This window comes from Glossina fuscipes, unplaced genomic scaffold, assembly GCF_014805625.2.
Source record: "Glossina fuscipes isolate IAEA_lab_2018 unplaced genomic scaffold, Yale_Gfus_2 221, whole genome shotgun sequence".
Taxonomy (NCBI): Eukaryota; Metazoa; Arthropoda; class Insecta; order Diptera; family Glossinidae; genus Glossina; species Glossina fuscipes.
Genome location: NW_023998564.1, coordinates 3,474,217 through 3,498,666, shown reverse-complemented (window position 1 = coordinate 3,498,666; position 24,450 = coordinate 3,474,217). Strand labels below are relative to the sequence as shown.

The window sequence follows — 24,450 nt, the reverse complement described above, 5'->3', positions numbered from 1 at the left end:
TTGAGCAGTTAGGAGTTCAAATCAATTAGTTATTGTTGATAGTGTTTGGCTTTAACAAGTAATAAAAGATGAAATTCTTCTGATCCCGTCAGATACAGAATATCGACCGTCTATCCAAACGATGAAGTTCACCGTCGTTGTGGATGGTACATACCCTTGGATCTATCCATGAATTTTTACGCTTCGAATTCTCAAAACGAATTCACTTTTTTCCCCAATCAAGACACAATGCAAAAAGAGCTTTCTTATCGTTCATGAAAAGAAAGAACACTTTCAACGTATCTGCTTTATTCGACATATGCTTTGCTATACAAAGTATTATTGCGTTGGGACATGTCTTTGTAGTACTCCAGTTGAGCCACCTATGTCCTTTGCTTGGAGCCATCTATCGACAAATTTAGGTTTCATGTTTCAACACTTGGTATCTACGCGAAGGCAGTCGTGGAGATAATTTCTTTTCGAGATTTCCATCTATTAATTTCATCAGTTACTTTCTTTCTTACAAGGCGCAACAATTCCTTTTGCGTGGGCTATATACATTGTTTAAGTTAATATTTCGGCTCGCTTTACGTCTGCTTATTACCTTTAAGGGGAATCCTTGGGATTGTCGTCTTTGTTTGCAAGTGCGATAAATTTCTCTTTTATAAAATGAATTTTGCTTTAGGCATCTATGTCGCCTTTATAGATGGCAAGTAATCAACTTAAGTGACATAAACATGTATATATTTACGTTTCCTACGCTAAGTATTTATATATTATATATTTATGTCAGCTTTATAGATGTTTGTTCGCAATTTACACGAAAACTGAAAATTAATGGTCAAAAACGCTTTGGCGACATGTTAATTTTTAGTTATCACTATGAAATCACTCTCAACAATAATAAATAAAAAGAAAGAAGTGAAAAATTTTATATTTTTTATACTACAAAATTTAACCTTTGCCTACTATTGAAGTAGATGTCGGACAACTTTAAAATTTTAATTATTTACTTTAAGTCCCTTAGCATTTGCAGCTTCATAAATAAGTTCAAAGAAAAAGTAAAAAGCACTCCACTTGTCTTTTGCACTTCCTTACTGCTTTACACGTTTACCTTGCCATCGTTAGCACTATTTTATGTTAACGTGTCTTACACAGCACATTTTCCACTAAGCATTAAGTTCTTTTAATGTAGTACATATTTTTTAAGAAGAGTTATAGGAATTATAATTAAAAACTTGTCTAAGTCAACATTCACACCACATCTCTAATTAATTGTAGTCTTTACGCGTCTTAGAAAATTTAATAATAATTATTATTATTAATTAATAATTAATAATATCACTGTATTTAGTAGCTATTAAAACCTCCTAAGAATTTCAGAAACCCAGCTAAATTTATAATAATATATTTAATTAATTGAATTAATTGAATTCTTTTTATCATATTCTCATGTATATTGGCCGTTGTAAACATTTTCGTCAAATTCGGCAGAAACATTGGACGCAACAATGGCCGAAACCGGCAGAAAGACACGCCTGTAATATTACGTAACGTGAAGTCATCCTTGTTTTTCATGTCTTTTGCTGATCAGCTTTAACATACGGCAAAAATTTGACGGTATACATCTTTGAAAATGGTTCTGAAAAGAAGAATGTGAATTTGCTTAGGTTGTTCGAGAGCGGTAATTCACATCTATTCGCCTTATGTAGATGAATTCAGGTAGAATTTTCTGATTCTTGGCCTTTAATTTGATAGTTTTCCCATAGTTGACATACGCTAATATACCAAATTTTTAAAAAGATTTTAAAAATAACAGTTTGAATTTCTTTAGCTTGTGTGAAAGGTATTTTCTTACAGCTGCATGTGGTTTGCAGAAAACCATCTCCGTTCCGTAATTTGGATAAAGTAGGCTTTCAAGTCCAACCATGTGTTTACCCTAACTAATTAAGCGTGTGTAACGAATATATATGTCATGATCCGTCCATCCGTCCTTGTCGGACTTTCTTATAAAATTTTATCATTATGAAGGCGTATTTACCGTAATAATGTGTTTTAGAAAATATTTTTGCCATTTTATCAAGTCGTTCCACTACAACCTACTTTCATATTACACATACTCGACGAGTATACGAGTATATGACAATTAGTTGGTTAATTTGAATTTATTAAATTTGTGCGGATTGTTGAAATGAAATAGATTCACTTTTTAATATACCGAATCGGTTCTAAATCACTTTCTAGTTCGATTTAAACATTCTTGTGTTCAACCAATAAGTCGCAATTTTCGAAATATTTCGATGAAATTTCCTACAGTAACATGTTTTGGCCCGAGAACGAACGCTGTTGAAGATGGTTTGGCTCGGACCACATTTTGATCACTTTCCATATAACGGACAGACAAGTTTCAGAACTCATTCTGAACCTATCGGTATGGTGTTATTTCAATGATTCTTAATCAGTCCTTGAAATCCCTTTCCCTTTATGTTCGAAGAGTAGTTTCACGTCGAAAACTGTAGAGGCATCGCCAAGTTGGGTGTCTTACCTAAGTTGTTGTTGTAATTAGCAGTTAAAAAATTTCGTCGGAAGTATTCAGCAAAGAGATTTCAGGTTTCAATATCATCAGAGGGCTCAGAGCTACATAGAGAAAAGCATGCGGGGGCTATATGGACATTTTTCTTTTGGAGTTGACAAACTTAAAAAAATATTTAGGATTAACGAGCAATGCTTTGACCAACTGAGATAATTATATCTACGCCTTGCAGCACAAGAGGCGAAGTAGTCGTAAGGAAAACAACTTTTCATATATTTTTTGAAAATTTTTGCAATATTTAATTCTCTTGTTAATCTGACGACGACTACGTTTAACATATTATAGAACGAAGACAGTAAGGTTTCAACATTCCTGCCGAGAAATCGAACATAATGTGTGAAAGATGAGATTTAAGCAGTAAAATATTATTTTTATTGAAATCATAATGTTTACTGGAGGATTTGGCACGTTAGAGTGGTTCAACAGACCATTATGCCTGCATTGCTGGATGATACGGATCCTCAGCTAAACTAAAAAATGGACAGCGATTTACAACTATCTCTAGGAAATTGGCAAAGCAAAAGCTAGCAGCCTGCTATTACAATTAGGGGTACGGTTGTATTGAAGTAAATTACGATCAAGCAATTCATTGTAAAATAGCTCTATCAGATGTTGAAGTGGGGATCGTACACACAGAATTATCACTATAGCACCAGCTGACTTCTGGAAAATTGAAGCCCCCGACGATATGGCTATGTAAGTGGATTTAGACTTTTCGGCCTCGCCACAAATGACGGGAGCATGAGAGTGCGATTCAATCGATCCTTTCTGAAAATCTGGAGAGAACTGCGAAAAAGTTCCGGCGAATGTAAATCAGGCTTTAACGAAGTTTTAATGAAAGCTAAACAAGAAAACTCTGTGCTTACCGAATTTAGGAAGCGAGAGCGAATTTTTGAGTTAAGGGCCTTAACATATTGGTAAATGAAAATCACCAGGCCTGAAAAAATATTTAGTTTTTTGAGATTGAAAGAGCTATCGAAGTACTAAGTGGTCGTTTCCGAAGAATGAATTCCTTAACAAATAAAATTTCTATATTTCCAGTCGGAACTAAAACTTTAAAAAACGAGATAGCTATAGATTGAGAGGGAGTCAACTTAAATATGCTTACACGCATCAAATTGACGGATGGAACTTTTACAGCTAGATAATGTTTTATGTCGTCTTCAGAGCGTCAGGCGCTAGTCTTGAAACAAATATTGCCTTTCTGGGGGGCACTGCCGTGAAGCAGACCTCCTCCTTATTAGGTACGACGGTATTCACTGGCAGAGAGTTTTGAGTTGGCAAGAATATAGAGGGGATGGCCATACATACTGTGGGAATTTCCCAGCATGGCCACCAGCACACGAACCCGGATTATTAATATTCTTTGGAAATGTAGACAGGGTAGCCTAAATGGCACCGCTAGGAGGAGATACACTTGCCACTTCAGCATAGCTAGAACGAAGGGGGCTTCTCAACTTATTTGGAGCATTTCTATTACCGGCCAAGTCAACGCTAATATTCTTTGTATTCTTGTATTCGTTGGCTGGAGAAGAAGATGAATGTTCTAGATAGCGCCATTCACCGAACTTGATATTATCAAACTTTCCGTGAAAAGTCGTGAGATTTTGGCTGAGTTGAGAAAACTGGTCCCATGCTTCCGTGGAAAGCTTTGAAAAGTCATCTTACAGTCGGGACATTGCCAACTTAATTTTTTCGTGGGATCTGGGACTGCATCTGCAACACGGCCTGCATATTTTGCCTGACAAAAGTTTTCGCAAAGGCAACAAGTAATGAATCGGGGCCCGTTTTTGTCCGACATAATGTAAAAAACACTCCATGTCAAAAAGCAATAAACAAGATAGAGAGTGTGAAAAAAGCAAAATAGTTTGTCATGTACACAAAAACGATATGGCAAATTAGAGGAAAACTTCACGCTATTAAAGGCACAGTAAATAAAGAGCGAGCCAAAAGAAAAACTGTTAACACAAAAAAAAAAAAAAAACAAAGACCTTTTCACGAGAACATCAAGTGTTGATCGCAAAAACTAAAATGAATACCACGATAAAAGGTTCAATAAAATTCAATCAATTTCATTCATTATGAATTAGGTTTTAAATGCGTATAAAGCAATAACGCGAAAAGATAAAAAAAATTGCTTTACATAAATTAAAACAGTACGTGCGCGAGAGTTGCTAAACACACCATACACATTATACAGGCAGACAGGCAGACAGACATGCTCAAATCAATTCAGAATTTATTGCTGATCAAGAATATATATATTTTATGGGGTTTTCGAAGCTCCCTCCTGAGCGTTGCAAGCGTTTTGGCGAAGTGACTTTACTCCTCATGCGAGGTGTATAAAAAAGAAACGATCAATATTGGGGGAACTGCTGTATTCCTCATAAGCCGAATATAATTTCTTTATATATATTGAAGATTTTTCAAGGGAAAGAAAGCCCAACCAAAATGTAATTAAAGAATTAATAAATTTAATGAAGTTGATTGCAATCGCCCTCTCTCTCTTTCTTTTAATGAGGCTTACCCAAAAACACTTAAAGCGAACAGTAGGTGGTTTTACTTGCAAAGTAATTTCTGTGAGATCACGGATTATAATGAATGTGGGTTGTTTTAATCGTTTCCTATTGCATTAAAATTTGTGGTTACTTTGTAGTTCTTAGAGTTCGAGTGTTTAGTATCTTTCTTTTAAAAGTTCTTCGAATTTTGAAGCTAAATATATTTTTTGTAATAGAATGGCAACTGTAAAGTGCAAAAGTTTCTAATTTTTGTACCCTACATCATACATAGAGGACACATTCACTTAGTGCTGACGTATGTAACATGCAGAAGTTTTTGAGATAAATCCATCTTTTATTGTACTAGTTGATGCAGAAAGATTTTCTAAATCGATCTAAGTCTGTCTGTCCGTCTGCTCGTCTTATGTCTGTCCATTTTTTTTTGAAATTTCTCGGCAATGGTGGCTAAGTGATAGTATTTTGACATTCTAAATTGGTGTGAAAACCTTGGACCGGCTAGAACAATTTTTGAAACCCCTCTCATATAACGAAATCTGTAGTGTTTAGGACAAAGAGGTCAATGTTTCGTGATGAAAATCAGATCATAACAGTAATTCAAGATAAAAAGTTAACTGTTCCAAATTACTTGACTTAGCGATTATTTCATAAAATAATGAAAAAATTTGGATTTCGTGTCTAACCTCACTAACACAATTGTAATTTGTAAACTAATCATCGGAATATCAAGAAATTTCAATATATTTTCTTCCGTATTGCTTAACATTCATATTGATTCGTGAAGAGTCATCCCGTCTTGAGCGATACATTATATACGTGTATTTATACGCGATCGAACTAAAAGTCTACCTATTTTCTGTTGAACGTTTCTGTATACAATCGTAAGTTAGAAATGCAAACATTCAAGGCGTACCTGATTTAATTCCATTTTATTTGAATGTCAAGAAAAAAGTTTTTTTTCCAACTCATTTAGCTTTCTTGCTAAGAATATTTCCTTTACAACATTTCCACGTATACCTTAAAGGTTAACTATTTAAAATTTCTAGAAGTTATATATGTTTAAGTCGATGAAATCATTTTGTTGATTTACGTATTATCTAAAATGTAAATTATGAAAGAAATACAAAAATGAAACACGAACACAATTCCAAGCCCGACAATAAGGAAAACAAAAAAAGGCGTTTTAATGCTTAGTCAAGGTTAAGGTCGAAGGAATGAGAATTTAGATTAACGCTTTTTTACCAGTAAATTCGACGTCAAAACAAAATGAGAAAATCCAAGTTTTTTATCAGAGTGCTCAAGTAAAGGTCAGGTGCACACATAGGAATATTGCGCGTGTGCGTACAGTTTCCTAATAAAGTAATATGAAAATAAAACATATTCTACAAATATAATGGTAACTTTAATGTAAAAAATGTCAAAAAAGGCTGAATGAATAAAGAACGCGAAAAAGGCGAACAGCTTGTTTAACCCCTGTTCGCCATCCACTGACAGCATATCTTGGTGTTTAATCGTGAAGCGTAATTTCGTTATTAGTCCTAAACCAAAATAAAAACAAAAACGTTTTGTTTCATACTTTTCAAGGCAGGCAAATCTAGTAAGGTATAATAATAGATTCAAATCGTTCTTGAATTACAACAAAAACAAATAAAAACGCTATTGTCTCTAATATTTCAATTTCTTTTTGAATTTCTTGGGTATTTAGCTTTATTGTGGTCAAAATTTATGAAGATCTTTAAGAATAAAATGAGTGATTCAAAGTAAAGAAAGTATATTGTATTTACGCGTTAATACATTTGACTTTTTGCAATCAAAAATTGAGCTCTGATATAAGTCTCTCTTTTTTTGTTTTTCTTTTCTTCTTTTTTTTGGTGTTTGCAGTTCTGTTTACCTTTCGCTCTCTTGTTACAGTGTCAACGTGACAGAGAAGTTTGGTTAATTTTGTTGAAAATTTTTGTGTTGTGGATCTTTTTGTATTTTGTTCTTTTTTTTCTTCACAAGCCACTTCTGTCGTTTTTGACTGGACATGGATTGCTTATATACACCAAGTCGTGCGTCCTATCCCAGGATCTGAACGATTCATCTTGTGATGGCTTTATGATCGTTTTTCCCATGCAAAGTTTGTCGGTATTATCGGGCGTGCTGCTGATGCAATCGTTGATCCTTAGGCTTACGATGATCTGTAGGAAGCGGGGCTTAGATTTTTACAAACTCTTCACGGAGACGAAAAATGGTTTCTCAGAATTGAGCAATAATCTCGGCTCCTAGTGGTCGAAGTTTGAAATAAATAAGACTAGGTTTGATGAGTGTCTTTTTATTGAGCACTCATCTACTTCAAAAGCTAACAAAGTTACAATTCCCAGCGACGTCACTCACTCTACTCAGCCGTCATCACCTGAAACTAGTAAAGAGAAAAATACATCATCCTCTCCCCCTGGCTGTCCGCGTGTGAAAGAAACTGGGTATGTCTCATAAGCTGCTCGTGCAAGTGTGATTACCCGTTCTGTTTTCTCTCCAATTCAAAACTCCCTAGCCGTGAACCCTACTGTTCCTAGCAGCAATGAAATTTACTTGGCGGCAGTTCCTCCCAGAAAGGCAATGTTTGTGTCAAAATTGGTTCCTTATGCATTGGTGGATAACATAAAAAGTTATCTGGCGGCGCGTTATACGGGAAGTGGTCGAAATAATTATTCGATCGAAATCATTTTCAAGACCGTTCGTCCTTGGGCCAAAACACTTCGGCTGTAATAAACTTTATCAAGATATCTGAAAAATTTCGGTCTACAGAAAAAAGAAAACAAACTGGACAGACGGACAAATAAGCTTACATCAAATCAAAAATTGATTTTGAGTCGATCGGGATCACAATAGGAGGGTCCCCCTCAAGTTCTTCCGGAAGCTGCACACGTCCGCATAAAGCTAATATATCTATGTTTGTAACGGCCGCGAACAAACCGTGGGTAGGGGGGTCTGTCGGTCTGTATCAACCGCAAGTATCGGAATAACGGCATGCCGTTAGACAAAATCATGCGATTTTTGATACTGTTTATAAATCACATGATCTTGCGGGATATGAATGTTTTATTCTCTTCTTTTTCCCTTTTTGCATAGCAACAGGCGAAATCGCATGATTTTGCGGTACTCTTTTTTTTCCTTTTGCTCTTGCAAGCATAGGCAAAAAAAATCGTATGATTTTGCTGTACTCCTTTTTTGCAAGTACAGGCAGAATCGTATGATTTTGCGGTATTCCTTTGTTCTTTTCTTTTGCAAGCATAGGCAAAATCGTATGATTTTGCGGGATCTATGCTTGCTCTTGCGAGAGTAGCGGCAAGCCGTTATAGAGAGAGCAACAGGAAGAAGAAGAGGGAAATTGAGTAAGAAGGAGAAGTCTGTCTGCGTTTTAAATTTAAGTCAGAGGGGATAGTTTTAAGTTGAGTTTAGTTCTAGGTGAGTTGCAGTGTAGACCTCAACGAGTGCGCTTGCTTTTCTATTGTTTTTTGATTGTACGGCTGAGCCGTGGTTGTTTTTTTCTTTTTCTGAAATATGGGCTCAAACTGAAAATCGAAATTCAAAAAAAGGATAAATTTTAATTAAAACCTCAAAAAAAAGGATAAATTTTAATTAAAACCTCAAATAACAGAAAAAAACAATAAAAAAAAGAAGGTGGAACAATTAAAAGAAGCTTAAGAGAAGCAAGGCAAGAGTAACGGCTGCACCGTTCTTTCAATACTTTTTTTTGTCAAACAAAAAGCAAAAAAGTTTTCTTATCAACAGAACAATGTTTTATAATAAAAAATAGAAAAGGATTTACATAAAAAAAAAAAGAAAAAAAAATAACCAATACAGCAACTTGACAAAGTAAACGCAATTGGAGTAAAGGAAAAAAAAAAACTGCACGGCTTAAGAAATTTGTTCGGAAGAGAAATTAATTAAATAAGATAAAGAAAATTGTAAAAATTATTTATAAAAACTCAGGAAATTGCTAATAAAAAAGTTCTTCAACATTATCATCAAAAAGATCCCAGTTTATTATTGCAAACAGCGTTTATCCGCAATGGAAATTAAAGTTTGTATTGGAGTGGGAAAGGCTTAATAGAAAGAGGAGCAGGGATTGCGGATGTAGCAGCTATCGCGGCCGACACTGCACCGACGCCGATGCTTGTATTGTAAGTCATTTTTAGTCTATTTAATTTTTTTGTGCCCGATGAGTGGCTAAGCGCGAGCTGCCACCGCTGTGGCTGAGACGAAGGGGTGTGCATATGATGGCACTGTAGGGAGGACTCCAGACGGTTACAGACTGACTTACGGTGGACAGACGGACGGTAGACAACCGACGGGACTTTTCTTTTTATTTTATTTTTATTTCTTTGTCAGAAGAAGACAAATACTCAGCCGGCAATGAAAGTACCGAGTCTCATGACATGTTTCAAAAGCCGTGTAGGCCTACAAACCTCAGAAAGTAATAAATACCAAAAAATAAATTATTAGTGCTTCTGACGGCAGTGTAATTACAAGTTAAACACTAAAGATACTAAAAAATTTTTTTTTTCAAAATTTCTAGTAAAACGCTTTGAATTTCCAGATTGCAGTCAATTATAGAAATCGTTTTCAATATACACATTATAACAAACAATTTTCATTTTGGTGCAAATTTTAGTTAGTCAATAAACATGATACTTATAAATTGTAAACGGTAAGTGTGGCCGAGTAGGCCAAAGATCTCGAGTAACAACTCAGTAGTCGTGGGTTCAAATCTCAAGTGCGGCGTAGTCTTTAATAAAGCCGAAAGCCTTAGATACTAGTGCTTTAAGGCTTTAGTCGAAATATGTCAGTAATTTTAAACTATTACTAAAATATGAAATGCTTAAAGTGTGCTTATTTAAGATAATTTATAAGGAACTTCTGTAAATGCAAAAGGAATAGAATTTAATTCAATAATCGTCCTTGGTGAAATGGAAACGGGAGCTTCTTTACTTGTATTCGTCAAACCTTTTACTTATTATTTTTTGAAAGGAAAGCTTATGTTATGTATAAGTTATATTAGTTTCTGAAGATTTGGTCATAAAAAAAATTTAACTCTGAATTGTTCACGTTCAATAATCGTTCGAAGACTTGTCTCTTATTTCTTAGAATATGGGTGGGTGTGGTTGGCTTTTCCCCTCTTTACACAATATGAGAAAATTTATGTTGTGTATCTATTGCAATTTATTAGCAATGAGGAAAATAAACCGAAAGCAGAAGTATTCTCAGTTTGTACTGCACTAAAGGCGTATGTCCTTGTCGATTTTGCTCCTTCTCAATGCTAAGCCGGTCGCAAGATCTTTCAATGTTTTTCTCGAACTTTAACGCGCTGTCTTCAATTTTGCGGACGGCAGAATGTTTACCGCAAACATTACACAAACGGGTACAGTCGGACCGATGAGCAGAGGAGCCAATTTGATACTGAGAGTTCAAGAATCTATACATTTTTGAGGCATTTTTGAGGAAGCGTCCCTTAGAGCGGTACAAATGTCTTGGCAATGAAACTTTGGTACTCTATATTTTTCTTTCAGGCTTTATAAAATTTCCAACGGAATGTTGGTGGAAATTTTGCTAGTTTTTATATGCTTTACTTTGCTAGTAACAAAAGCAAAAAGAACACCGTTTGCTTTTCTTTGGTACTGTCGGCGGGTTTTTCGACCGACTTCGCCTATTTCCAATATCAATCAATGTGCGTTATTCACATTGATTTATTTAATACATTCCTTCACCAGAATATAAGGAGAGATGTGTTCCTCAGGTTTGGATGCGTTATGATTTTGTTACAGTATTTTTTTTGCACATTTCCTAATAAATCTTCAGGCAGCCAACTGTTATTAAAGCGTTTTCATTAGCAAAATTCTTTCTATATTCTTTGTTCTATAGAAGATTGTACAAATAATTACGCTGCACTATGCTTTTATCTTAAAAATAAAATTTATTTGGTTTTCCTTTTTACCGTAGAGTAATCACTTTGACTTCCATTCGACAGAATAAAGCTGTCTAAGTATGTTTGTTGCAAAGAGTTCTTTGATTACTTACTGCATAAGAAATACAAGATACAATTGTTGTGTTCCATAAATAAGAACTATGTTAGACAATGTGGAATTCATAAAAATATGCGTGACGAGTAATTTGCTCTAGCTAACACCCATGAGCATTCCTTTGTATATTGCTGAAATTATACGTCCTGTTTATTAGGTAATAAATTTACCTACTTCTATTTCCTAGCCCCTTTTCCCACATTCAAGCGTAGTCATCAATGACAAACGTCAATCATATGAATCGATTCAGGCGAGTCAAATCTATTTTATTACATCCATCATGGACTGATAAGGTATATATTCAATTGATCAAAACGTGTGCAGCATTAAGAGCTTCAGAGATATCTCATAATGCACATACACTCCTTAAATTCTAAACCGATTTATGTCCGTCTGTATAGTGTCTGCCGTAAAAACTTCCCTGGTCGCAAAAAGGAACAGGTCTGCTTCAAGTTTGGTAGAAAAATTGGAAGTTCCTGTGCGCAGAATTTCCACTTTTATTTTGCAAAAATTGGAAAACACAGCCCAACGGAATAGAGTATGGAAGTAAACTTTTTTTCCTTTTTTTTTGACTCTTTTTATAATAACGATGATGGGTATAAAAGGTTCGGTCGCAGCCGAATATAATTTTCTCACTTGCTTTTTTTTTTTACGTAATTATTTTTTGCAAATTGTCTTTATCTATAGTGACTATTGTAGTAACGTCATTTTTTTGAATAGTACACAGCTATATATGAAAAAAAAAAAGTCGAAGCGTTCGCCATCATGACAATGTGGTATGGCTTGTGGTATGTTTGCGTACATATATAACAACCAGAAGGACTGAGGATATACCCACCTTTTATTATACCGAACGATTCAGAATCATTTAATGAATCTGTCTGAGCTTACCCGTCCAGCTCTTTGTCCGCCTACTGTCTGTCTAAGGTCTGTGTAATGACAGTTAGTAAGCCGACACGCTTTGACCAAATGACAACTGTTATTGAAAATGGCTCGGTCTACTTTACCTATTCCTAAAAAGAACCAATTTCCATTTCCACAACTTCTCGACAAAACTCGCTGAGTGGTAGTAGCTGATCACTCTAAACTGGTATAAAAAATTTCGTTCGAGTATGGTAATTTTTTAAACACACTCCCTTCCTACGAAAACTGATTTTTATATAGTAAAAAAGTAGAATTTTCAATGTTTCATGGTGAAAGTTGTTCATAATAGTAAATTGACAAAGAAATCAACCTTACCGAGTACGGAGCACGTAGGTCTACTTTTGAAGACCACCGTACATATGGATTTTCAGGAAATGTAAACTTTTATAGGCCAAAAAGGGCTAATTGTTAATATTTTATGATGAAAATTGGTTGCTTAGTAGGAATTTAGCAAAGAAGTTAATGATAGGGAATTTGGATCAGATAGGTCTATTTTTTAGACCATAACATGATAGTCTAGTTCCTAGTTCTTTATGACAGAAACTGCAAAATAATAAAACTTTTAGAAAGTAAACCAAATATCGTCATGTAACGCTTGGGCATTTTGGACTTTAATGGGAAGTCTGTCATTGCGTGAAAATAATGTGTAATTTTTGGTGTAAGTTAATTAGTTAGTAAGTGGGCGAGCTGTGTTTGTAATTGTCGGCCTTGCCGGCCATAATATTGTTACGAAATTCGCTAAAACACCATCCGTATCACTGGATCGTGGATATTTTGTTCAAGAGAAATACGCTTCAAAGTTATTTTATTTGCAATTATATGCCTTAAATGTAGGATTATTCACAACTTATTTTTGGCAATACTTCCGACTGCTCAGCGCAAATATTCTTTTTCTACTAACTCTCCACAAATATTCTATTTATATTCCTTTTTGGCCAACATATTACTAGTACCTAATTTTATAGCTTTATTTTTAATCCATTACTCTGCTTTTCTGGTACCCATTCTCCTCGGTCGGCGCTGCGAATGTCTATTTTGTTTTTCCCTCTTTAGGGAGTTTATTACTTAGCTGGAATGAACTGGATTTGGGATTTACGTAACATTTTTACTTGTTTACTTGAAATTGTTGAATTGTTGCTAAATGTTGTGCAAATTTGTCACTGGGTCGTACATTTGAGGAATAAGTATTTGGTGAAAGAGGCGGTTGATCTGTTAAAATCCGTGTGCCACCGTATCAAAAACGACAATAGTTTAATTTAAAAAAAAGCAGAAATTTTCAACGCAAAACATGTGTTTTATTGCAATTTTTCACAGTTAATTAATCTCTTTACGGACATTGATGGTACCAGTTTTTTTTAATTAATAATAATTGAAACTCTACAGCCGCACAAGACCGAACTTTAAACGATTTGCTATACATTCATTGCAATAAAATGTCCGGAATTAGACGCTGTTGACGTACGAGTGATAAGTTTTCCTGAAGGGTTTTTCGTGGGGTGATATTAAAAAAGCAGGCCTATGTGGTTTAGATCTTGTACAGTTAATTTGGGCTTCAAAAATTGTATCCTATCGCCATATAAAGGACTCTAAAAATGGACCTTCGTGATCCACAACTAGTGCGGTCTGTTTATCGCTGAAACGAAACTTTCTTAAAAGAAAATATATGTACGCTCTCTTGCCGTCCAAATTTTCTGCATTTATTTAATATAGAGAACGGAAAACTTCCCATCGATTTTTGTGAGTAATACTAAAAACACATAACGACGTTTTCAAATTCAGGTTTTGTAACGAGGCCGGCCGTAAAAAGAGTTTCGGTTCAGTACATTTTCGATACCGTTCATCCTTATAATTTCTCGAAAGTTACGATTTTCAACTTGAATTTTAAAATACTTGGATCGGCATTAGAGACTAGAATCGATGTAGTAAGTGAATTTAAATAAAATGTACGTCTGTCTCAAATAGTCGGGGACGTCGCATACATTGGTGTAAACTTTACATAGCGTTATGCCACAAATGCCGGAGAACATAATTATTTGAAGTGAAAAACCAACCAAACTTACTGAATAACTATCCGCAGTTGCAAAGGATAATATCAACCTGTCTTAAAAGTACGTATTATCTTGACCAGAAGATACCGTATTATCCTTACTCTTAGCCAGAAAATTTTGTCATAAAATCCCTTTTTTTTTAATTTGTTAGTAAATCATATATTCATTGTCTTCAGTTAGATTAAAATACTGCACATTTCTTCTCTTGTACAGTTTAAAATATTAGATGCCAATACATTAGCATATGATCGGCAGGTAAGCTTAAAGCGGTTCACAAAATGATTCTGAATAGATCAATACATTCAGAGCTGGATTTGTCTCAAATGCTTCTAGGTGTTGTATACATTCGTACAGCCTTAATATACCCTCTATCATAAGCGGTGTAGGGTATAAAAGTATCTGCAAAACTGAAGTGAATTAATTTGAGAATTTAGGCAAATTTGAAGAGAGAGATAGTTTTAGTTTAGTAAAATCTCTTGATGTAATAGTCACAAGAATTAATTTAAAAGTAAATAAACTTTACTCATACAGTTGCCCCAAGCGAAACTCATACAGCTAAAATAATTTATTAACCTTTCTTATTACATCAGAAAGTGTAAAAACATACACGAAGAGCTACTATCAAACGAAGTCGAAAAACTTAAAATTACTTCTGATTGTATCAATTATCGATTCATAGGTTGCTTAGGTTGATCTTGAACTCAAGTGGGCAAAAATAAATATGAAAATCTTATGGTAAAGTTTATTTTTCTAAATAAAGATTTGAACTTTGTGCCGACGTCTAGGAGACGATAGACAAGTTTATTCATTCATATCCGCGGCGGTAAAGTCGGTTCCATCGTTTAGATTAATAAAGCATACATAATGTCAACTTCGATATAAGTAAGGACATTATAGTCGGACAAAGTCAACCTATAGATATCCTACACAACTTCACCTTGTACAGTTCCCCCTTTTGTTAATACTACAAAAGTTACATGTTATTTTCGCGCAAAGGCATACTTCTCTCGAAAGACCGCATATTGGAGGAGTCCTAAACATAACATGGCTTAATCCAAATTTAGCAAACTTAATTTATTTTCTACAAATTTTATTATTTTGCAGTTTCGGTCATAACAAATTGAAAAATTGACTTTTTCCCGATATAAGGGATTGCTTTTCATGATCACCCATATATATACGTTAGGGTCTAAAATATAGAATCATGCGATCCAAATTCCCTGCCGTTAATTTGTTTTGCTAAATTGCTAAATTCATCATAAATTAATTAAAATTAGACTTTTTTCTGCAGGACTTACTAAGCATGAGAAATCTTATATGGAGTGCGGTTCAAGAAATAAATCCATGTGCTTCAAATTTGTTTCGCTCAATTTTCGTACCAAAGTACTATCATGAACAAATTTGCATCATAAAGGCCTTTTTGGCATATCAGGATTTCTATTTCCTGGGAATCCTTACATTTGGTGATATCCAAAAAGTACGCGTACTTGGTTCACTTTTGGTAAAATTGATTTCTTTATCAATTTGCTATTACGAACTAATTTTCACCATGAAATATTGAAAATTATACCTCTTTGCAATGTAAACATTCAGTTTTCATAGCAACGGTTATAGGAGTGGGTCTTGAAACATGGCCACATCCGATCCAAAGTTTTCACACCAACTCAGGATGCCGAAATACCACCTGTAAGCGGTTTTTAAAAATTTGTGTATTTTTAAAAATTAAAATATTTTTTTTTTTAGAACGACTTATCAAAATATGGGAAGAAGCCAGAGGATGTCATCATATAATATCAGTAACATTCATTTTTCTACTTTAAAATATCTGTTAAAGATTTTTTAAGCACATTATAAAAGATACCTACATCCATTGGTATCCGTATTGATAGCCACTGCAATGAGAACATGAAATAATCAAAAAATTATATATATTAATAAATTTCTTGCGTTCCTTTTTTCATTTCATTTAAATTCAAGCGAAACTCCAGTGGATCTTCTAGCAAATACAAATATGTTGACGAATGAAAATGTGCTACTTCGTTTTCTTTTCTTTGCGTTAAATCCTTCTACATGAATACGTAATCGCCACGTTAAAATTGCAACAGATGATAAAGCATGAATTAATTATTTTTTACATTAATCTTATGAGAGTGAGTAAAGTATATAGAATGTAATAAATATAAGGTTCAGTCATAATCTGTTTAAGGCTGCTACGAAGTAATGAAAATTAAAGTGTATTTTTTGGTTAATGAAATGAAATACGTTAGGATTGCAATACTTTAAAATGGGCTTTTATTTCAAATTTCTTTGTTATAAAAAACATTCAAAATACAGCATTTGATTGCAACAATTTTATAAAAAATGGAGAGCCAATAAGAATCTACTGCGGTATCTATTGAGAGATAAACTGGTTGGACAATTAATCCTAATTAATTTCACATTCGCCTACGCTATTTCCAGTTAAAGAAGTGCTAATGAAATGCTTTTTCCCACATAATCTTGAATTGGTTCCACAATTTCTGCTTTAACCTTAACAGTTAACGAAAAACTTTTCCTTTAATTGTCGTTTTCGAAATAGGAAAAGTTCAGAAACAGTCGGATTTGAAGAATGTAGAAGTTGCTACATGAAGAAGATTTCTTATTTCGCTATGATCCCTTTGAAAATACATGCAACATGTTCGGCCCAAATTTTCTTCACTCGTTTTACATTCGTTAAATATTTGTAAAACCTCCGAAAACCACTACCCCGACGGTAGTAATCTTATGAGCTTCTAACTTTTCAAGCAATTTTTTTCAGTTATGGATGTATTAGGTTGCTCAGGCTTTTTATTAACTTCAAGATTACCCAGTGTTCGTGGACATGTGTGTGTTATTTGCAAGTACGTTGTTGACATAGTCGCTAAAATTTTTTTTCGACCTTTGCAGTGATTTATTTCACTAAAATACACTATTAACACAAATTATTGTGCAATAATTCGATGATTATTCTCTTAAAAGCAAGCAAAAATACACTAAGCTAGGACTTTTTTGCTCCCTCTACAAATATGAAGTAGGTGCTCCAACTGCAACCAATGACACGCATTGCAGATATTTTTTCGAACACAGTACCAAAAATCGCTCTGATATACAATTTGAAAATTCTTGCTATTCTTCGATCAAAAGGTCTAAAATTTTTAACAGAAGAACATGTGGTATGATTTCAAAGTGACTTTCAGGTGGTTCTAATTTTGTGGCGAAGGTTTGAAGAAAATGTTGTTACAGAAATCCCAAATCCAGTTCATTCCAGCTGATTAAGTTTCCAAAATAATAAATTCCCTAAAGAGGTAAAAACCAAATGCACATTTGCGGCGCGTCATGCAGCTGCCGGTCGATGAAGACGATTAGCGGAAAAGCAGACAGGGATTAACAATGATGCTATGCTTGTAAAAATGTACATAAATAGAATATTTGTGGAAGGGAGAGTTAGTAGAAACAGAATATTTGCGCTGAGCAGACGAAAGTATTGCCAAAAATAAATTGTGAATAATTCTACTTTTAAGGAATATAATAAATAAAAGAAGTTTGTAGTGTATTTCTCTTGAACAGAATATCCACGATCCAGTGATACCGACTGTGTCTTAAAAAAGCGAATTTAATTTCTCATTATAGAGGTTCTTCTTTGAGCTAGTCCACCAACCAACAATCTGCGAATCTCTTCAATTCTGCTGAGCACAAATTTGTAGTGGTAGAAGTGAACCCAAAAGTTGAAGAAAAAGAAAATTGTTCATGGTATTTTTTTAGTATTCAAAGTGGTAGATTATCGAGAATGCCTTCTGCTATGGGTTTCAATGCTATGATAGTACAAATGCTTTTCTTGGTAGTAGATTGCAACAACATTTGAAAAAGATTGTCTCCTTTTTTTGGCAGTTCCAAATTCTCGCGTTATTTTCTAATTATGTACGTCTTACCCTCAGAAAAATAAATATGTCATTAAGACTGCATGAAAGGATAAATAGTTACTTGAAATTGTTGAATTTTATGGCTACTTTTTGATGAAGAGTCAGAGTTTGTTCAAAAAATTACTTTTTATAGATTTTCTCTTTCGACGATGAGTTTTGCGTCGAGTCACTCAAGGGATATTCCGTAGACGTACACAAATAAAATGATGATCAGGCAGAAAGAAAGGTGGAGTGCAACTACACCCTAAAAAGCGTATGCCTGTTCACTAGTCAGAGTGACCGCACACCTTGTGTTGAAGCCGAGTACGTCCACTTAATAGTCACTTTTCGTATCTGTTTTTTTGCATGATCAATCACTCATGAGATTCCACTATTTGCGTAACGGTCAAAAAGAAGTGAGAGAAGCGAAAGAAAGAAAGAGACGATGGCCCAATGGATGTGTATCCAATCAACAAGTGCTACGCTTTTACCGACTGGCTATAGTTACGTTCAAAGCAAACAATACCGTGCTGAGATTTGAACTCACGGGCATTGACTTGGTAGTCTTCTTTACTCGTCTACACGAGCTGTAGAACAGCTTAATACCTTGCAGAAATACTTTTCGCTAAAGAAGTTTTATCTGCGTGTTTTTATACACTACCAAAACTTAATTATGAAAAAATATATTTTTAGTGGTACGACCTCGTAATGCACATCGAACTGAAGAAGTATTTCATCCTCTTGGTGTAGTTGTTCTGTCTGCTATTCTTGTGTGCATTGTGAAATCTTTCGCCGTTTTTATAATACTAACAGCAACTTTAAGGATGATGATAAACTTATTTATCCATATGTCGTGAGATGAATTGTTATGAACTTTGACGCAAACAAGACTTTGTTTTTAACCATTCGTAATGATTTCTATATTTTTGTAGCAAAATTATATTTAACGTAAAATTCAAAGCTTTTCAACGAAGGTGCAGATTATGATTTGACATTGCCAATCAAATGAATTAAGAAAAAAAAGAAAAAGGGATGAAAAGTAAAAATAAATACGTTATAATAATAACAGTAACAGTAGTAGAACTATAATGAAAAAGAAAAAATGTTAATATATATCTGATGATATGAGTTCTTAGAAGGTCGCGAAAAATTGTATATACACTGTTTACTTTTGTACTTGCATTACTTAGCTTACTACAGTCAAGTCTTCTCTTAGCTATGGTTAACTTCATGAAAAGCTTACCTGAAAGGAAAAATACAAAAACGTAATTTAATTTTTTTATAAATAACTTTTTTGCTGCATGCGTTCAAGATTATTTAAATTTTTTTTTGGAATAATGCTATTATTACTATTGAAGATAAGCTACTTAGTGTTATTTTCCTATGCCAAGTAGATGGTAAATGAATTCAAAATAAATTATTTTTAAACTTATAATTTTTTCTATGTCCGAATGCAAAGCAGGCATCCACATTTAGCGAAAGGTCTTGTAGAGAAGACTTTATTAAGATGAGAAAAACAAATTATATCTTTCATTTATGAGATCGCGTAAAAACACTGCTCTTGACAATAGAGATGGACAGCTTTGGTTCCTTCCAAACATCAAAAGCAACGAATACGAATTGAAATCACCCAATATGTCTCCGAACTGACACATACATGGCAGTAGGGCTAACAGAAACATCTAATTTCTAGAAACTCAGTCAAATGATGCGTGTCAAAATTCGTGACATTGCGATCACTATTTCACAGGTTATAGTAATAGTGATCAATTTATGTTTCATTCATTGAAAAAATTTTTTTTATTTCGCCTACACAGCGCTAAACAGCGCTTCGAATCATCAACAAGTTGTCAAAAGTGAGTAAAGGCGAAAGCTCGAACGGAGCTGTCATATCAATCAATTTCATTTTACCGTCTTTCAAAACAAAGTTGTGCATGTTGTTTCTTGGAACAAACCGACAAGTTCGAGTGATGAGAGCATCCAGCATTGCTGGGATTCGTACGACCTCGTTTCAAGTCTTCAGGCCATTGATAAATTGTTGTTTTCACCGGAGAAGAGTGATCATAACACCTTTCAATCCTACGATAAATTATTGGTTTCTATACCGAACAGTTACTGTCACGCATTTCAATCCAATACTGCGCTTGAATGGTATTTTTTCTCATTAAAAATCGATATGCTTTTAATGAATACGCGAAACTCAGATTTTTCTATCGTTTGAAAACTTCAAACAAAAGTGGCTTTAAAAAAACAACTGTAGCTCGTAAATAGTCGAAATCTCATGAAATTTTGAAACGTCATCTGAGCTGTGGTATTATGAACAAATCATATAGATATGTTAGCAGTGAGACGTGAGACGTGTTGAGTGAAGTTATGAAGTTCTTTTATACACCCTCTTGTTCCAACTAATGATGTTTGCTTGACGGCAGTTCCTCCCAGAAAAGCAATATTTGTGTCAAGACTGGCACCTGAAATATCAGTGGATAACATAAAAAGTTATTTGGCGGCGAAAGTCCCATCAGTCAACTTAAAGCGCGTTAGCATTTTCATAATGGCTCCTTCTCAATCTAGGGCAATTTCCTCTTTTAAAATACTAGTTCCGACTGAAAACAGTGATATGTTGTTAAACAAACCACTGTGGCCAGTAGGATCCTTGATTAAGGAATTTGTGCCAGGAGACCGTCCCCATAATATCAAAGCAATAGCCTTGTCGCCTTCAAAAAACTAAATATTTTTTCAGGCCCATTATCTCTTATTTATCAAAATGTTAGGGCCTTAATTCAAAAATTCGTTCTACTCTTCTAAAAATGCTGAGTCACAATTCGCTCAAACAACTTGGGCAAAACACTCAACTTGGCTATGTCTCTGTAGTTCTCAACAAATTGTCTACTTCCACTCTTGTGAATAGGAATAAGGAAACTACTCTTCCAACATGAAGAGAAAACACCTAAATTCAAGGACAGGATAAAAATCCTCGACAGCGCAAGATTTAAGTACACAAGATCGAATTCCATTAGGTCAAGGCGCACAACTGTATTTTAGAGAAGTCAAGTCTTTAAAAACGTCATCTTCAACAATTACTAAATTAGGTATTGAAACCAGATTAGTTATAGGATATGGGTAGGTTGCGGATAAATCGGAATTAGCAGTCGAAAAGTTTCGTCGGAAGTAAGCAGCAAACAGATTTGACATTTCAAAACCATCCGAGGAATCAGAGCCATTAAAAGAAACATGCGGGGTATGTGTGGAAATTTTTTTTTTTTAGTTAATAAATTTAAAAAGGTATTTAGGATTAGAAAACAGAGAGCATTTAATGAACTAAAGATATCTGCAATAATATCGCTGGTTGAGGGAGTTAAATCTATGCCTTGCCGCCGAGTAAGCGAAATAGTCGAAAGCAGGCCCACTTTTCGAATACTTTTTGAAAAGTATGTTTTTTCTATTCTTGAAATATTTAATTGTCTTATTAAACCACGGATGCAGAAATAGCTACATTTAATATATTGTAGAACGATGATAGTAAGCTTTGAATACTTCCAGCTGTGAAATCAAGCATGATATGTGACAGATGAAATTTTAGCAATCAAATATTGATTTTATGAAAATTGTAATATTTATTTGAAAAAGTTGGATTTCGAACCTTAAAACAGTTCAACGAACCATCATACTTATGATGAAAGGAAATACACACTGCTGGGTGGTAACGATCCTCAGGTAAACTAGAAGATGGACAACGATTTACACTAACCTCAGGGAAATTGGCAAAGTAACGATCTAGCAGTCTACCAATGAAATTAGGCGTACCGTCGTATTGAATTAAATTATGATCATTAAAGAACACAACAGCTTTATCAGATGTTGAAGTAGGAATCAAGCAGCCAGAATTATCACTGTTATACCAAGTGACTTGAAGCAAATTAAAGTCACCCAACGCAACGACCAAATCGGTGAGTTTCGACTGCTTGGCCATTTCATAAATGATGGCGGCCTGTTTCTTATATATGGAGATGTCAGAATTTGGAGGAATATAGGAGCAGGTTATAAATAGGTGTTTATTAGGCATTTTTGCTCTAATGACGATAAATTCAACATCAGGATTAATAGGAAATTCAATTGATTTGGGCGGAAATGACGCAGATATGGCAACTAATACCACACCACAAATGGGATTCAATCGATAATTTCTGAAACACTGCAAAGAATTATGGAAACGTTCAGACGAATGTAGATCAGGTTTTAACAAAGTTTCAGTGAAAGCCAAAAAAGAAAGCTCCGTGTTCACTGAATTTAGGAAAGTAGAACGAATTTTTGAATTTAGGCCACTAACATTTTGATAAATGAGAGATAGTGAGCCTGAAGAAACATTCAGTTTTTTGAAGGCGAGAGGACTACTGGTTTAGTATTACAGGGTCGATCTCGAGAGATAAATTCTTTAATTAGGGATCCAACTGGCCAGTGGTTTATCTAACAGCATATGAATGTTTTCTGCCGGAACACTAACCCGCTTTAGATTTACTGATGGAACTTTCGTCGCTAGATAACTTTTTATGTTATCCACACATTGTGCCAATCTTGACATAAGTATTGCTTTTCTGGGAGGAACCGCCGTTAAGCAAATGTTATCACTACTAGGGGCAGTAGGGTTCATGACTGGGGAGTTTTGAGTTGGGGAAAATATAGATGGGTTTACCAAGCAGCTTGTGCGACATGCCCAGTTTGGTGACCAGCGTTCACACTCGTACAGCCACGGGGAGAGGATGATTTATATTGCTCTTTATCAGTTTTAGGCGATGATGCCTGAGTTGAGTGAATGATACCACTAGGGGGCGATACTCTTGTCACTTCAGCATAGTTTAAACCAGAAGGACCTACGGGCATTATGGAAGCGCTAACTTGCACCAACGAATCGGACTTAGGAGGTATCAGAGGTGATAAACCACACGCTACGCTCCGAGTTGTAACTTTGTTAGCTTGGGAAGAAGAGTAGTGCTCAATAAATTAATTCTGAAAAGAATACGGTAGAATACGACTAATTTTTGCCTAATCAGTACCACCGATATAGGTATAAAATAAAAGAACTGTAAGGAAGCGATTTTGCTTCCTTACGAAATACAAGGCCGTTCACCTTAGACATCTATCCCCAATCCGCAAGCAGCAAGTCGGATCTGTCCACGCATGCTGTTCTGTGAGCAATACACGGACAGCCCCCTCCAATATCAAAATCATAAAACACACACTAAATATGCCATCACATACCTATACCTTGTAAGGATAAAATCACAACCTATACCTTGTACAGCTAGACTCATAATAACACACACCAAATGCAATGTAAAAAGAAAAGTAGAAAATACATATTGAATATGCCTCTGTAAAACCGCACACAGACAAAACAGCACAGATTAAGAACCCCGGTGTACCAAAAAGCTTAGATCCAAATTTCAAAATGTAATAGCGGAGTCAAGAACTCAATTAAAAGGAAAAAGCTCAGATCCAAGAAAATAAGAACCCCAGTGTAGAAACAGCTTAGATTCCAAAACCTCAAAATATTTGATAGCAGAGCCAAGAACCCAAATAAAAGAAAAACTTAGATGCAAGAAATCAATATGTGAAGAACCCAAGTAGAATCTCAAAATGTTTAAGAACTCAAAGGCTAAATAAAACTCAAAGTATAAATACAAGTAAAATCCCAAAATGTTTAACAAGCAGAATTGAACTTAGGTAGAATATCTATGCATGCAAAACAACTTCAGCCAGAATCTCTATGTGTAAAAATGCGCAGAATGTGCAGCACCGTTATGGTAAACAAAGCAAGCAGAATTGAACTTAGGTAGGGGAAAAAAATAATAAGAACATACGATAATGCATAAATTGCATACACAAAATGTACAAAGACACGATCACACATGTAAAAACACACAAAGCACATGCAAACATAGTGCACAAGCACCCACATACCTAACGGTGATCGAATCACGCGATTTGGTACCTGAGTGCTTAGTGAGTAGACGTTTGAACAAACATAGTAATAAGTTAGATGTAAGTTGGTTTTAAGTTGTGTATAAGTAGGATCATGCAAGTTGTAACTGAGGTTGCGACTGCAGCCAACCAAAGCTAAGCATACACATAAGCGTAGGACCTCAAAACTCATGTAAACACATAGAACATGTTGGCAATAGGACAAGCGAGTGAGACCCCCGCTATAAAAGAGCAGCACATCGCGCAGATTCTTTCATTTCGGTGTCATAGCTGCCTGGAGGTAAGTGGTTACAGACAATATGACAAATCTCTTTTTTTTTTGACACTACGGATAGAGGATGTGACGGTTGGTATAAATCGCCATCCCTGAAAGACTTTGTAGGACAAATGACATTACGGATAGGGGATGTGACGGTTGGTATAAATCGCCAT

General features: G+C 34.8%; 1 protein-coding gene across 6 annotated transcripts in view; it reads right to left on the bottom strand.

The window, feature by feature from the left end:
• LOC119642219 (protein kinase C, brain isozyme) overlaps positions 1-24,450 on the bottom strand; it is an 89,559-nt gene that overhangs the window by 34,240 nt on the left and 30,869 nt on the right. For 3 of the 6 annotated variants that reach the window (XM_038041263.1, XM_038041264.1, XM_038041267.1), the window contains one exon: positions 15,988-16,014. The exons of the other annotated variants lie outside the window; for them this stretch is intronic. In XM_038041263.1, coding sequence (XP_037897191.1) covers positions 15,988-16,014 — 27 coding nt within the window. The remainder of the gene's footprint in view (positions 1-15,987; positions 16,015-24,450) is intronic. 6 annotated transcript variants of the gene reach the window in all.